This window comes from Pecten maximus, chromosome 16 (genome assembly GCF_902652985.1).
Source record: "Pecten maximus chromosome 16, xPecMax1.1, whole genome shotgun sequence".
In the NCBI taxonomy this organism is placed as follows: domain Eukaryota; kingdom Metazoa; phylum Mollusca; class Bivalvia; order Pectinida; family Pectinidae; genus Pecten; species Pecten maximus.
Genome location: NC_047030.1, coordinates 7,442,088 through 7,457,689, shown reverse-complemented (window position 1 = coordinate 7,457,689; position 15,602 = coordinate 7,442,088). Strand labels below are relative to the sequence as shown.

The 15,602-nt window shown below is 36.1% G+C and overlaps 1 protein-coding gene across 1 annotated transcript; it reads left to right on the top strand.

The window, feature by feature from the left end:
- The first annotated feature begins 4,736 nt into the window (after positions 1-4,736).
- Positions 4,737-14,366, top strand: LOC117314796 (1-deoxypentalenic acid 11-beta-hydroxylase-like). The gene is made up of 9 exons (XM_033868900.1): positions 4,737-4,999; positions 7,368-7,485; positions 8,811-8,911; positions 9,332-9,473; positions 9,970-10,064; positions 12,104-12,203; positions 12,742-12,823; positions 13,353-13,557; positions 13,969-14,366. Exons 1-9 carry the CDS (start codon positions 4,865-4,867, stop codon positions 14,095-14,097), a joined length of 1,107 nt encoding a protein of 368 aa, XP_033724791.1. The 5' UTR covers positions 4,737-4,864; the 3' UTR covers positions 14,098-14,366.
- Positions 14,367-15,602: the final 1,236 nt, after the last annotated feature.

The window sequence follows — 15,602 nt, the reverse complement described above, 5'->3', positions numbered from 1 at the left end:
TGTATCGTCCTATCAATATCTATGGGTATTATAGGACGTGTACCTTGTGTGTAGCCTCCTATCAATAGCTATGGGTATTATAGGACGGCCTACCCTGTGTGTAGCGGTCTATCAATACCTTTGGGTATTATAGGACGGCCTATCCTGTGTGTAGCGTCCTATCAATAACTATAGGTATTATAGGACGTCTACCCTGTGTGTAGCGTCCTATCAATAGCTATAGGTATTATAGGACGGCCTACCCTGTGTGTAGCGTCCTATCAATATATATGGGTATCATAGGACGGCCTACCTTGTGTGTAGCGTCCTATCAATATATATGGGTATTATAGGACGACCTACCCTGTGTGTAGCGTCCTATCAATATCTATATATATTATAGGACGGCCCACCCTTTGTGTAGCGGTCTATCAATAGCTATGTGTATTATAGGACGGCCTACCCTGTATGTAGCTGTCTATCAATAGCTATGGGTATTATAGGACGACCTACCCTGTGTGTAACGTCCTATCAATAGCTATAGGTATTATAGGACGGCCTACCCTGTATGTAGCTGTCTATCAATAGCTATGGGTATTATAGGACGACCTACCCTGTGTGTAGCGTCCTATCAATATCTATGGGTATTATAGGACGGCCTACCTTGTGTGTAGCGTCCTATCAATATCTATGGGTATTATAGGACGACCTACCTTGTGTGTAGCGTCCTATCAATATCTATGGGTATTATAGGACGACCTACCCTGTGTGTAACGTCCTATCAATAGCTATAGGTATTATAGGACGGCCAACCCTGTGTGTAGCGTCCTATCAATATCTATGTGTATTATAGGACGGCCAACCCTGTGTGTAGCGGTCTATCAATAGCTATGTGTATTATAGGACGGCCTACCCTGTGTGTAGCGGTCTATCAATATATATGTGTATTATAGGACGTCTACCCTGTGTGTAGCGTCCTATCAATAGCTATGGGTATTATAGGACGTCTACCCCGTGTGTAGCGTCCTATTAATATCTATGGGTATTATAGGACGGCCTACCCTTTATGTGTCGTCCTTTATTCCTATTTACAGCCATATTATAGTATGCATGTGACCAACAATTCCAGTAACAGATTAACTTGATAATCAAAAACTTTTTTTTCCCGAAAAATTATAGGACTTAAATTTCCAATATTACTGGCAAACTTTAAAGTCATCTGGTCTACGACTTAATATATCTCAGATTGTCATGGAAACGATTCTTATGTTGAATAAATTAATTGAAAAATTCCTTATACATTAGTGTTATGTTTTCATTTTCATAAACGTAATTAATTAAAAGATATTGGCGATTGGTTTCCGTGAACTCATTATTATTGTAATCTACCCATTTTAACATACGGAAAGGCGAACGTTAATCACTCAGAAAAATACCATTTCTGTGACTTTGGTTTGTTGTTGTTTTGACCAGAACTAATATCCTTCCTCGCCTGGGAGACATCTAGACACTAAAAACTAGTTTTTTTTTCAAGTTAGGCATCAGAAAAAATGTAGACAATAACACATTTCGGTCACTGAGAAAGACGCAAAATTTGGAAATGTGGTCCAATCATTTGAATGAAATCGTCTGTGGAAATGTCAATATTTCTTTGGAGAATGTCTTAATGACCACTTCACCACTTATTGTCAGAAACTTTCCTATCATAATCTAATCTTGTCCGAGGTGGTATACTGTTATGTCAAATGTCTCAGGCTAAAGGTTCTTAGACGACTTAAAAGTCTAACCGACATAAATCGTGGTTTTGGTCACAGGGACCTGACACGGATTCCAAATCCACGGTCAGTAGATATAATACACGTATATAGACAGTGGTTGGCGATTCATACCCAGTCCCTGTGGTTTTGTAGGATTCTTCAATTTCCGTGTCCGTTTCATTAACATGCTAAGACCTTCAAACGTAATTATGACAATTGAAGTGACTTTATACAATAAACGATCCAGAAAAAGTGCCAGAACGAGCGGCCGTTGTTACCACCGCTTGTAGATTGGTTTTTAATCATATACTTTCCTAATTACTGACAAAGGCCACCACAAATGGTAATACAAAAAAGACTATATCTTGTCTGGATCGTCGATTGATACCCTGTGATATACAAGCTCTCGCTCGTCAGTGAATTGGTACCAGGGCACAGTTGTTCAACAACAAAAATTACCAGCTGAATCAGTTGATTAGTGAAATCTCATTTCTCCTTAACTTCAAAACCTGTTTGTGTATTCCTGAAAATAGGCGGATAGGAAAAGACCGGAAGTATCATATAATTCTTAAAAAAAGCTAATATACAATGTAGTTAATTTTACCAAAAATGATTTTATCAGGATTTTAAAAATTGACTTGTTGTTTAATTGCAATTAGCCTAATAATCTCTTGAACAACTGTTACACGTACAAGGTGGTAGTATACAGTTTATATGAATGAAATTTGAGTGACGGAAAAATAGAATGCCCCTCTTAGGGGATATTTATTTTACAAAAGTGTATTTTATCACGAAATATTTAGCAGGTACAAATTTTCTTTTACAGTTTTGATGATGTGCAATATGATTTATAAGTGATGAGGTGGGATTCCTACAGATAACATCTGGGGACGGGTGTCTCCACGGAAAGGGTTTTTCTATCGACTGGAAATTCATTATTTTCTTCAGAAGATCCATTCGTAAATTCGTAATTAAAGTCGTCATGTCTGTAGGTGACAATAATTCCACGGACATTTTGTTTGAAACAGATTCCATGTTTTGTTGGTCAGTTTAGATTTACCGGTAAAGTTGCTTTAAGTTTCATTAACGGTCTTTATCTCAATTAATACACTGACCGAATCACTGCAAACTGTCGTATACAGTCCCATATACACCAATTTGGTTTACTAACGACGTACATGTATATGTAGATGCCACGCATAATGTAAATATAAATCAGTGAATTACAAGCTGAGTAGACCGGGAAGGGTAAATAGGAAGGACAGAAAATATGAGTATTCGGTAAGGTTGTCACTCATAGTCACTTTCTACGGTCGATAGCGGGGGATTAGAGAATGTCGTATCCTTACGGAATATAATGATAATTAACGGGGAACCAGGATCCCGAGAACGGATGTGGGACTCACAACTTTAAAAATGAAAATATATATCTCTGTATTGCTCCTATAAGGTATATAATGAATGTGTACTTTTTAGATAACTTCTTAAAGGTAGATATTATAACACAAAAAGTACAGCTACATGTGTATCGAGGTATTAGAGCGATCCAACCGGGCTGGTTGATCCAATCTGCACATCGTGCAGACATCGTGCGCACATCGCACATCGTGGAACGTTGTGCGATCACATAACTGTACTATTTTCTGTTTTAAGACTATTGTTTTCGGCTTTTTCATCATTACAGGTATTGTTTCATATAACAAAGCAGTTATCGACTTTTTGTTGATTATTACGAAATTCTTTGACTTTTGAAAAGGGGTATTGCCCTCCACCATAACCTACAAAAAGTAAACAATTTTACAGTACATTAGGTTTTCTGTATTTGTATAATAATATTTTTTTTATAATATATATAGTGTCATCACACTGAAATATCACCCATTGACACGGTAATGTTACACCCTAACCGGTCACATTATAAAGTCTCATTACACTGAAATATCACACATGGTCACAGTAACGTAACACCCTACTCGGTCACATGATATAGTGTTATCACACTGGAATACCACCCATAGACACGGTAACGTTACACCCTACCCTGTCACATTATAAAGTCTCATTACACTGAAATATCACACATGGTCACAGTAACGTAACACCATAACAGGTCACATTATAAAGTGTTATCACACTGAAATACCACCCATAGACACGGTAACGTTACACCCTACCCTGTCACATTATAAAGTCTCATTACACTGAAATATCACACATGGTCACAGTAACGTAACACCCTAACCGGTCACATTATAAAGTGTTATCACACTGAAATACCACCCATAGACACGATAACGTTACACCCTACCCGGCCACACTATATAGTGTCATCACACTGAAATATTACACATGGACACGGTAACATTACACTGTACCCGGTCACATGATATAGTGTACCACCCATAGACACGATAACGTAACATCTTACCCGGCTCACTATTATATAAATAGTGCCCTTGTCTGAGGGGAATATGGAGGATTGTTTCCCCGAGGGAACATTATCTTCCCGAGCCGATAGGCGAGGGGAAACAATCCTCCATATTCCCCTCAGACAAGGGCACTATTTATTTTATTATACCGAATAGAAAAATTTTCTAGTGAAAAAATCTGTTTTAAACCTCTTGGACGTCTGCTCCATGTTCACAAGTTGTCTGTGTCACTGTTGCGTTTGTAAGAATTGTCTCCCTTCTCAATGTTCGGGATTTTCCGTTTTCGGGCGGAGCGGGGAACATTGCAATATCCCACGGCAATGTTGACCGCTGTTTCTGACACTGCATATTGTTTCAGGTCATGTGATTGGGAATTGACCAATAATAAGGCGAGAATCTTACATAAGGTATAATAAATAGTGTTATCACACTGACATATGGACAATGTAACGTGTGCCGTCGCCCCATAACCGCCGTAAAATGATTTTCTGCGGTTAAAAGGGCACGGACAATACCAATTTAGACTACAATATCGAAATATCAATTTGTGTTGACCTTAAACTGATAACTGACCACGATAGGTTATCCTGACCTGTGTTTCATTTTCACTACCAGGGTATATACAGGGGATCCGTCGAACGTTATAATTATAGTGGACATTTCACATCGTGTCGGCTACCTATATTTTACTATCCAGAAATGGCTGCCGAAGTACTACCCCCAGGATTTACCGCGAAAACGTACCCAGAAGTGTTCACACAACCACCTACACAGCCCAAAGGAAATAAGCCAGGACAACTGACCAAAGAGCAACTGGACAAATACTTTGATCAGGTAAAATGTGTATAGATTATCAGGAAAGTTAAAGTGCACTTGTGTTGTTGTTTCAGCCATAAAATACAGAGCAATTTTTGTGTGCTTTTTTCATAACGTTATTCCATGCGAGTGGTTTTAAAAATAGTATTTAATATTGTGCCTTCTCCCATTTAAAATATTATCTTGAGCCTTTTCCTATTTAAAATATTATCTTGAGCCTTTTCCTATTTTAAATATTATCTTGCGCCTTCTCCTATTTTTTACAGTTATTGTATGAGTGTGAGGAAAATAGCACTTAGTATTTCCTTGCCCCCAGGACATTAACTATTTCCCCAAGTCGAAGATAACTGTTTTATTATACCAGCATTAAATCATTCCATTTTCCCTCACATCCATACAATAACTGTACAGAACAGACCTGATAATTTTTATTTTTAGAAACACCGAATTAATATTGCATCGATAATGTCATCATTATTGTGACGTCACAATTAATAAGTGTAAATACTATCATCATCACCATCACTCTTTATTCCTCAATAATGAGAGTACACAAATATTAACAAAGAAAATAAAGTTATTCAGGAAATTGTAATTGTCTCACAACGCGGGCATTGATTCAGTCAGTGGAGTTGAGATATAAGTTCGCAGCTTTTCTGAGGAAAAACGCACAGTCCAAAATAAATTCCTCATAGATAGCTTCATTTTCAATAACATAGTCTATCGTGATTCCCTCTAAAAAGGGTCTTAAGGAACTCCTCCTTTGGCAATCCCGAAAGAACAACATATGCCGTAATAGTCTATAATCTTTGTCATAAATGTGTCTCTAAGGAAAAACATAGACAGACAGTTCGTAGTTACATGTCTTATAGTATCAAACATGGGTCGCTCACAGATATTACAGATTTGTCTCTGTTTACCTGGTACATACGTCAACAGTTTACTTATATACAATACAGTTTCGTTGAATTGTGAATATTTGGTGTACGTGGCATACAAAATGTATCGTGGGTATCTTTAAATAGCTCAGTATTTCTCATTTCTTTTGATGCATTTCCAGTTTAGCTTAGATGGGAATTCGGAACAATAAATGTAATTTTGATTTATATACCCAGTTAGGTTATATTTCCCCAAAATGGCTACAAAATCTGGAATGAGTCCGATTTGCCTAAGTTTAATCCCGCTAATGTACTTGTATAGCCTGCGGATTGGTATTTCTTTTGGTATAATGCTTGTTTTACAGTTAATAAGGCATTGCAAAGTTAAGTTTCTTCTGGTCTTTTCTCGAAGTTTTCCGTTTGAGTCCCACTAGACTCTCGCGCATATCTGAGCGTGTGGATGTTCTCAAGTTAAGAATCAAGTTCACAGCGTAATGCTGGAAGGTAGCTAGCAGGAGAAAAATAATGCATTTTCATCTTTTTACAAAAAGTTTCATTCCTAACATTAAATTTGGTTAATATGGTGTTATACCGAACGCCATATCAACCTCACCCAAGGTCCATAATGGATGATACATTCTTTTTAACTTGGGTGTCATTTGTTGGTGTTAATTAGATATATTTCTATGGCATGGGTGCCATTTTTAAGTGTTAATTAGATGTATTTCTATACCATGGGTGTTCATTAGATGTATTTCTATAAATTGGGTGCCATTCGTTAGTGTTAATTAGATATCAAGACAAGATGTCTACGTGCTCCGATATGGTGGTATATAAAGCTCCATATTATTATTATTTCGTCCGGAGAGATTCAGTGATGACATTCCAATAGAATATGTAAAGTGTGTGATGGTTGAATGAATGTAATTGCATGCAATAACGCTACTATCTTACTGCAAACATAACTTTTTTGGCGAACTCAAATTCTAGCACGTAACCAAATTTAATTAGATTAGCCAGATGGTGAACTGGCGTACCCACATCGTAGAGAACAATATACAGTAACGGCTTTCAATGCCAAAAGCGCTATAATATTAATACATTGATATTGTTACCTTTAGGCTATACGGGACATTTCGTGTTGAGTTATCAGATATCCCTGAATGTCTCAAGATTATTTGCGATATATCCAAGGAAAACATTTTTCTGGAAATTTGAAGGGTTTTCGATCATTTTTTTTTTTTTTTTACGATGGGCAGGGATGTTGTTATTTGATCATAAGCGGCAATATCGACGGTTCTTGTGGCGCAAAATAATATCAGTTTCTGAAATGGCAATATTTGACAAACCAATAATATTTTTGCCACTGACTTATTCTCGGATAAAATACTTTAATTATTAAGGAACTGGTTTGCCATTTGTTAGTACCATTTTCACCCGACGCTATATTCAGGTCACTCGTTAGAATATGAGGTTGATTAATGAAAATCAAAACTTAAATGTTTTAGGGTTACCTTTTGGTGGAAAATTTCTTCGACCCAGTTGAACTTGAACCATGTCAATCGGCGATCAATGATTTGGTGAACGATGTGGCTGAAAAATTGTACAAGGCTGGCAAAACAACAAGTGAGTAGTTAAAATATAAACTAAGTTAAACTACTAATTTTGGCCCACTCAAATGTTAGGGAATAAACTTATTTAAAAAAAAAAAAAAGAAAAAAAGGCCGAATGATAAATTGGCGCACTTAGCACAATTACATTTTAGCGACATATTTTCAGTGCTAAAACGTTACAATAAAAGTAACGCTAAAATATTAGCTTTACAGTACAATATGTAACAATACTGTCGACGGAAATATAACGACAGCCACTATATCGTACTATTGATTTCACCTTCATTCTTTAATCTCGATCTATGATATGTTGAAGTTTCTGTTTAACTCGAAGTAAACAATTCAGTTCCGACAGTAAATGTTACAAATGTATGTATAAAATATACTCGGTTATCTCGAATACCCAGGATATCATGACGTTGTTTCATAACACCATTGGCTTTGAGATAACGAGATTCAGCTGTGTACATATATTCCAAAATTATATTGATAGTTTAGGGGGAAATTGGAAATATCTTTGTTAGAATATATGTACAGATCCGAACCTCATGAACTCGATTTCACTGCATGCCATGAAGGTGAAGATAATTTTTGCAACTTTGTTGACATTGCGACACTGACGAGATCTCGAAATCTGTTTCATAATATTTCGAATGTCTATTTTCCCCTTTCCATTCTACTGCTCTCTCTTCCCAAGGGTTTGTCCATTCAACACTCTACTGGACATCGACAAGTCAAACTGTAACATCGATAATAGCATGATGTGAAAAGACGCACGTACATAATACAGTACATTACACTCCTTTAAGATTAACAAGTGATACTATATTATTGACTTGTCTGTATTACGTCTATATATGCAGTCGTATGTCGTACGAGATGAACTGATAAATACAATCTGTCCTTTAAGGTTAAGATAAACAATATACTAACCAATCTTGAAAGTAGTGGAGTTCTGGGGTAAACAAAGCTAGTGTTTATCCGACGTGTACCAGGCATTATAACACAATTACCTCAACATGGAAGCATCAAAATTTAACTTTATTGAATAATTTGTGTGACTATGTACAGTAAATATGATATGTTACTAGTAAATCCAAATCGAGAACTGTCTCCATGTGGCATCTGTATAATGATAAGGGAACTCTATTTCTGTGTCGCCTTACCCCAGACACCTCATCAAACCTCTCACTTGGGCATAAATATTGGTAAATGGACGTCATTCGTTCCAATCAAAGGGAATTCGGGTTGACCGCATATGCCGATACTTTTAGGCATGACGTCAAGACTGCATGACGTCATAGACAATGATAAATGTCTTGTTTCTTGCTAACCCAGGTCTGTATGGAGAATTTGGATTTGAAAAGCGTCTGATTGAAATTGAAAAGGCATGGCCTGGCGCAGTCATGCTTCTTCTGAAACTGGGGAAACTACCGCAGGTAGATATCTATTTTTGACTCGGCAACCTAGCACAGGTAAATATTTATTTTTGATTTGACAACCTACCACATGTAAGTGATTATTTTTGGCTTGGCAGCCTACCACAGTTAAATATTTATTTTTTACTTTTTTTTTTACAGGTAAGAGTTTATTTTTAACAGGCCAAGTTATCATGTATAAATGTATATGAATGGAATTTAATTTTGTGATACTGTTAGTTCAGTAATGATATAGTCTAAAAACGTTATATTTACTACTCAGGTATATAATGTACCTGTATCTCTCGAGTAGCTATCGACACTTCAGGCCCTTAACGATACTGACGAATCGTAGAAGGACGGAATCCCAGCTGTACGGTACCTAACTCTCAAATGGTAAACAATTATACTAATGCCTTGTTTCCTTTTTCCTTACTTTAGGCGTTCCGGGATCTCTGGTCACATGATCGTCTGCTGAACGTTGTCGAACAAATTGTAGGACCTGAAATATCCGCGCACGCCGTCTGGAACCTCCGACCAAAGGCTCCCGGACATACAGAAACACTGGTACCCTGGCATCAAGGTGTGGTATGATGTGTTTCAAAAACTCGAATATATCTGTCATCAGTATGATTTACATTTGGGCGATTTTCATTGGCTGAATCCGTAGGAAATCGAGAGTGATGCCGTAATATTTGGCAATGACGTCACACATTGAACATAATGCAACCAAAGTGTCTATCTGTTTTTATTTTGTCTTTGATATTTTAATATCAAAACTTGCCTGTCGAAATGTCAGTTATCTGTGATACGTGATGAAAAGCATTGTACTGGAATGTCATATGAGAGTTCATAAAGCTTGTCTCCAGGTTTTAATGTGTATTCGTTAAAACTTCAAATATGTAAATTTTAAATTAATTTCATATAATGGCATTACAAATTATTATAATCAAGTTTTTATGTATAAATGCTATTTTACAGTTAAACACTTTTCTTACGAGGATACGTAACATAGAAATAAAAGTTGTGGTTCAAGCTCACTCAATGGATGCTGTACCGATAATTTGCTCTATCCACAGATTCAGCCTATTTTGACGTTGATACCTATAACGTCCATGTCTGTACGGCATGGATTCCCTTTGTTAATACAACAAAAGAAAACGGCTGTATGGAGGTGAGTCTGGCCATTCGGTATATCAGTGTTACATATGGCCATTCGGTATATCAGTGTTACATATGGCCATTCGGTATATCAGTGTTACATATGGTCATTCGGTATATCAGTGTTACATATAGCTATTCGGTATACCAGTGTTACATATGGTCATTCGGTATATCAGTGTTACATATGGTCATTCGGTATACCAGTGTTACATATGGCCATTCGGTATACCAGTGTTACATATGGCCATTCGGTATACCAGTGTTACATATGGCCATTCGGTATACCAGTGTTACATATGGCCATTCGGTATATCAGTGTTACATATGGTCATTCGGTATATCAGTGTTACATATAGCTATTCGGTATACCAGTGTTACATATGGTCATTCGGTATATCAGTGTTACATATGGTCATTCGGTATACCAGTGTTACATATGGCCATTCGGTATACCAGTGTTACATATGGCCATTCGGTATACCAGTGTTACATATGGCCATTCGGTATACCAGTGTTACATATGGCCATTCGGTATATCAGTGTTACATATGGCCATTCGGTATATCAGTGTTACATATAGCTATTCGGTATACCAGTGTTACATATGGTCATTCGGTATATTAGTGTTACATATGGTCATTCGGTATACCAGTGTTACATATGGCCATTCGGTATACCAGTGTTACATATGGCCATTCGGTATACCAGTGTTACATATGGCCATTCGGTATACCAGTGTTACATATGGCCATTCGGTATATCAGTGTTACATATGGCCATTCGGTATATCAGTGTTACATATGGCCATTCGGTATATCAGTGTTACATATAGCTATTCGGTATACCAGTGTTACATATGGCCATTCGGTATATCAGTGTTACATATGGCCATTCGGTATATCAGTGTTACATATGGCCATTCGGTATATCAGTGTTACATATGGTCATTCGGTATATCAGTGTTACATATAGCTATTCGGTATACCAGTGTTACATATGGTCATTCGGTATATCAGTGTTACATATGGTCATTCGGTATACCAGTGTTACATATGGCCATTCGGTATACCAGTGTTACATATGGCCATTCGGTATACCAGTGTTACATATGGCCATTCGGTATACCAGTGTTACATATGGCCATTCGGTATATCAGTGTTACATATGGTCATTCGGTATATCAGTGTTACATATAGCTATTCGGTATACCAGTGTTACATATGGTCATTCGGTATATCAGTGTTACATATGGTCATTCGGTATACCAGTGTTACATATGGCCATTCGGTATATCAGTGTTACATATGGCCATTCGGTATATCAGTGTTACATATGGCCATTCGGTATACCAGTGTTACATATGGCCACTCGGTATACCAGTGTTACATATGGCCATCCGGTATATCAGTGTTACATATGGCCATTCGGTATATCAGTGTTACATATGGCCATTCGGTATATCAGTGTTACATATAGCTATTCGGTATACCAGTGTTATTATGGCCATTCGGTATATCAGTGTTACATATAGCCATTCGGTATATCAGTGTTACATATGGCCATTCGGTATATCAGTGTTACATATGGCCATTCGGTATATCAGTGTTACATATAGCTATTCGGTATACCAGTGTTACATATGGCCATTCGGTATATCAGTGTTACATATGGCCATTCGGTATATCAGTGTTACATATGGCCATTCGGTATATCAGTGTTACATATGGCCATTCGGTATATCAGTGTTACATTTGTAATAATTAAAGGTTTTTTACTACAATACCGGACGGCATGAGTATGTGATGACGTAGTGCACAACATCTTTACCTAGTGATGTCAATTTTATTTGAATATTAACCACATTTAATCTGAAGTCAATTTGATGTTTTATTATTGACGCTATTTTGTGTGACTGCTGTGTAACATATTGAGTCCTTGCATGTGGGTCAAGTTCCTTTAACGGCAGAACCAGGTTTACCCAAAGTTACATTTTTTTCGGCGTAAAAGAAACGTTTTTGAAATATATGTCAGCGTATATTTATGTTTCAGTTCGCTACAGGAGGACATAAGAAAGGTCTAGTTGGCGTGCACCAATGCTGTGAAAATTTTTACCTCATGCTGGACGAGAATGAAATGGAAAAGCGACTCGGTATTTCTATTCTTCGGTTCTAACGTGTTTCCATTTTGTCATGAATTATCTTTGTCTCGTCATTTTATTTAAACAAAAAAACAACAAAAACAAACAAACAACAAACAAACAAAAAACAAATGAGTTGCTATGCCATATGAAATTTATTAAACATGTTCAATAATTTGATATGCCACGAGCCTTTATCATATAACTATTGTTTATGAGAAGGGGGCTGAAGTTACTATGTTATATATATTCGAAATATGCATTCACATATACATTACATACATTTACCAAACGAAAATGTATCTACTGTTCATTGTAGCTTATTCTTCGCAATGGTAACGCTTTTTGCATTGTATTTGTGTAATGGTTTCTACGTAAAACGACAAATTAAGGTGTCAATTACCTATTTTGTCGGTGTGGGAACTTTTAATACACGTACATTAATGTTTTTAGAAACCCGATTCCAAATCTAACGAGTATGATTAAAATAACTTGATTTTGTGTGTTTTTTTGGTAATATATATCTTTAATGAAACACATTTCCTTACAGACATAGACCTGTCTAAGACTGAGGTTGTAGAGGCACCACTGGGAAGTATACTTCTGTTTAACAACGTCATTCCCCACAGAAGGTATTTATCAACATTTAGACATATTCTACTTCTTAAAAAAAAGTATTTGAATGTTGAATGTTTGCTTTGATCGAATTAATAGTTAAAATGCATTGAAAGCTGATTAGCCTCACATTGTGACTTCTTTATGCACGGATTAGTTTGGCCTAGTTTTATTTTATCAGAACATGGCATTTTTTCGATTGTTGTGATATTTAATTGATATCTAATTTTATTATAACTTCTATACCTGTCAATTTTTTTTAATGGAATAAAAAAAAAAAAAAAAAAAATCCGCAACGAATTATTTTTTTCAAGAGTATTTCATTAATTGTTATAACAGACTCCAAACAGCAATTACAGTTTCACGTGAAGTTTACCCGAGGTCTTATATCCATTCGGAGCACCTCGGTCGATTCTCTTTACTCATCTAGCTCTATAGCGCTTTGAATAAGTTGTATAAAAGGCAATAAAAAATGTTTAAATCAAAGTCAACTAGATGACAGGTATGCAATCGGCCGTGTAGTTACGAATGATCTTATATCAACAGTATTCCGAACGTGACAGATTCTGTCCGATGGAGTGTTGACTTCCGTTGGCAAGACACTCGGAAACCCTGGGGGTTTTACGGTCTCAAGAAAGGCATTCCATTAAGATCAGCTATAGACCATGATATAAAGCCAGACTGGGACGAATATGATAAAGCTGACCGGTACAAGATTCAAAAACAATATGAAATTGAAAAGTTTCACAAGGTAAATTCATAGATTAGGATGATGTGGACTTCTTTATCTTAAAGAGACTACCAGCCGTAATATAGTCACATTGACCAAAACATTAGGAAATACACTTTTACGCAACAGAATACAACGGAAAGAAACTAAATAGTTCAAAGTTTCAATTGCTTTGGAATACATGTATTATACAAACGGTCAAAAATTACAATTCTGTAACTAGCCTTAAATATCAAATCCGAGGGTGTAGACAAATTTCAAGCACATGTTTTCAATATTTGATGATAAAACATTATCAAAACTGTACAATGATGAGCAATGAAGTTATGGTGTTTGTTTTTCTTCTCTTTTGTTTCTGTTTATTTTTCCATTTTTAACAATTCAAGACGTTCTTTTATAGTAAATGTATTTCAAGTTACATTTTAACTTCAGGAAGAAGAGCCCACGGACGAATTTGACGTGACGATTACGGGGCCTTGGTTCGAGAAATACCACGTCACCAAACATAACGAACACGTGGACGCCTACAATACCGAGAAGGAAAACAAAACGAACCCCTGAGAAACAAACATATCGATATGGTGATTCGAAATATTAGAAAATCGACACAGACTGAATTTAAGCGTTTCAAGAGCTCCTGAAAACATTGATGATAAAACATAAATATAGTAAACCATCGAAATATAAAAAAAGGTACAACAATAGGAGTTTTAAATGTTGTGTGTGGGTAGATCATACCGCTTTATGTTTGTTTGTTTGTTTGTTTATGTTTTACGGCCCATCGACAACTAGGGTCATTTAGGGCCAAACAATATACTATCGTATTTTCCTATTTTTAACGTTAAAATCAGATAAAATTTGTCATTTTTAAAAGCATTCGAATTGTATATTTAGATCATTATGATAAAAAAGTTGGTTAAAAATGGTAAAATATATATATACCGTTTTATGAGGTGAGCGCAATTGTTATATGTGTAGGACAACAACATGGTTTATTACTTATGTGATGACAGCTTATACCTCATTTTACTTTCAAAACATTGTACAAAAGACACTTGGATATTAGCACTTTTCGAAACAAATTGAGAGTTGAATAAAAACAGTCAAATAGATAAACTCCATCATAGAGCGGTATCAAAACCAATTGACATTAGAGCGAAAATGGACTAAACTTCACCATACAGCTCCTTCGTCTTTCTAGGCCACATCAGGGAGGAATGATGAAATCTGGAATCTCAATTATCAAAAATGCTCTTATAAGACACTATTAAGAACTCTGAACAATCCAAGAAGACCCATTTACGAAACATTGTTAAACGGCTGAGTTTGAGATAATAGATGCAAACTTCTATGTCTCTTGAAAGCATCTTTTTTTACTATGAGCAGATGTCTTAGTAGAATTCAACAGGCTCAGGCTCAAATTTGTGTAATATTATTCACAACTGCCATTTGCATTTTAAGGTCAAAATCTAATTAGTGTTTACCCGTATATAAAGTCAAATAAGGTAAAGCAAGTGTGTTTATTTAAGCATTGAACTGTTATCAAATGGTAGTATACAGTCGATATGAATACAATTTGGGTGACAGATAAATAGAATGTCGCCCGTTAAGATTTTTTTATATATATAAATACTGGACTTTTAATGTTGTCGTGTCTTATTACATTGATGAAAATTCGGAAACGAGCCCCTGTGAGTGTGACGACATTGACAATTTGATAATTCCTAGATCAAGAACGGCGCTTATAGTTATTTTGTGTTGACTACATTTTGTTTTAATTATAAAATATTACTCTCATTACTTATGAAGTTGCTTTATTTTTTATGTTGTGGATTATAAATATAAATGCTAGCATTCGAAATCTCTCCAGGCCGAAAGTAACTGGCGGCCATTGTTTTGACCAGCAACACCTGGGGCTGTATTCCTACTCTGACCGAATCACTGTAAATTGAAGCATACAGTCTCATGAATACAATTTAGTTTACTAACGGCATATAGGCAAATGCAACACAGAGTGTAAATATTGTATAACCTTATTAACAAAAACATCGTTTGCAAGTGTGTAA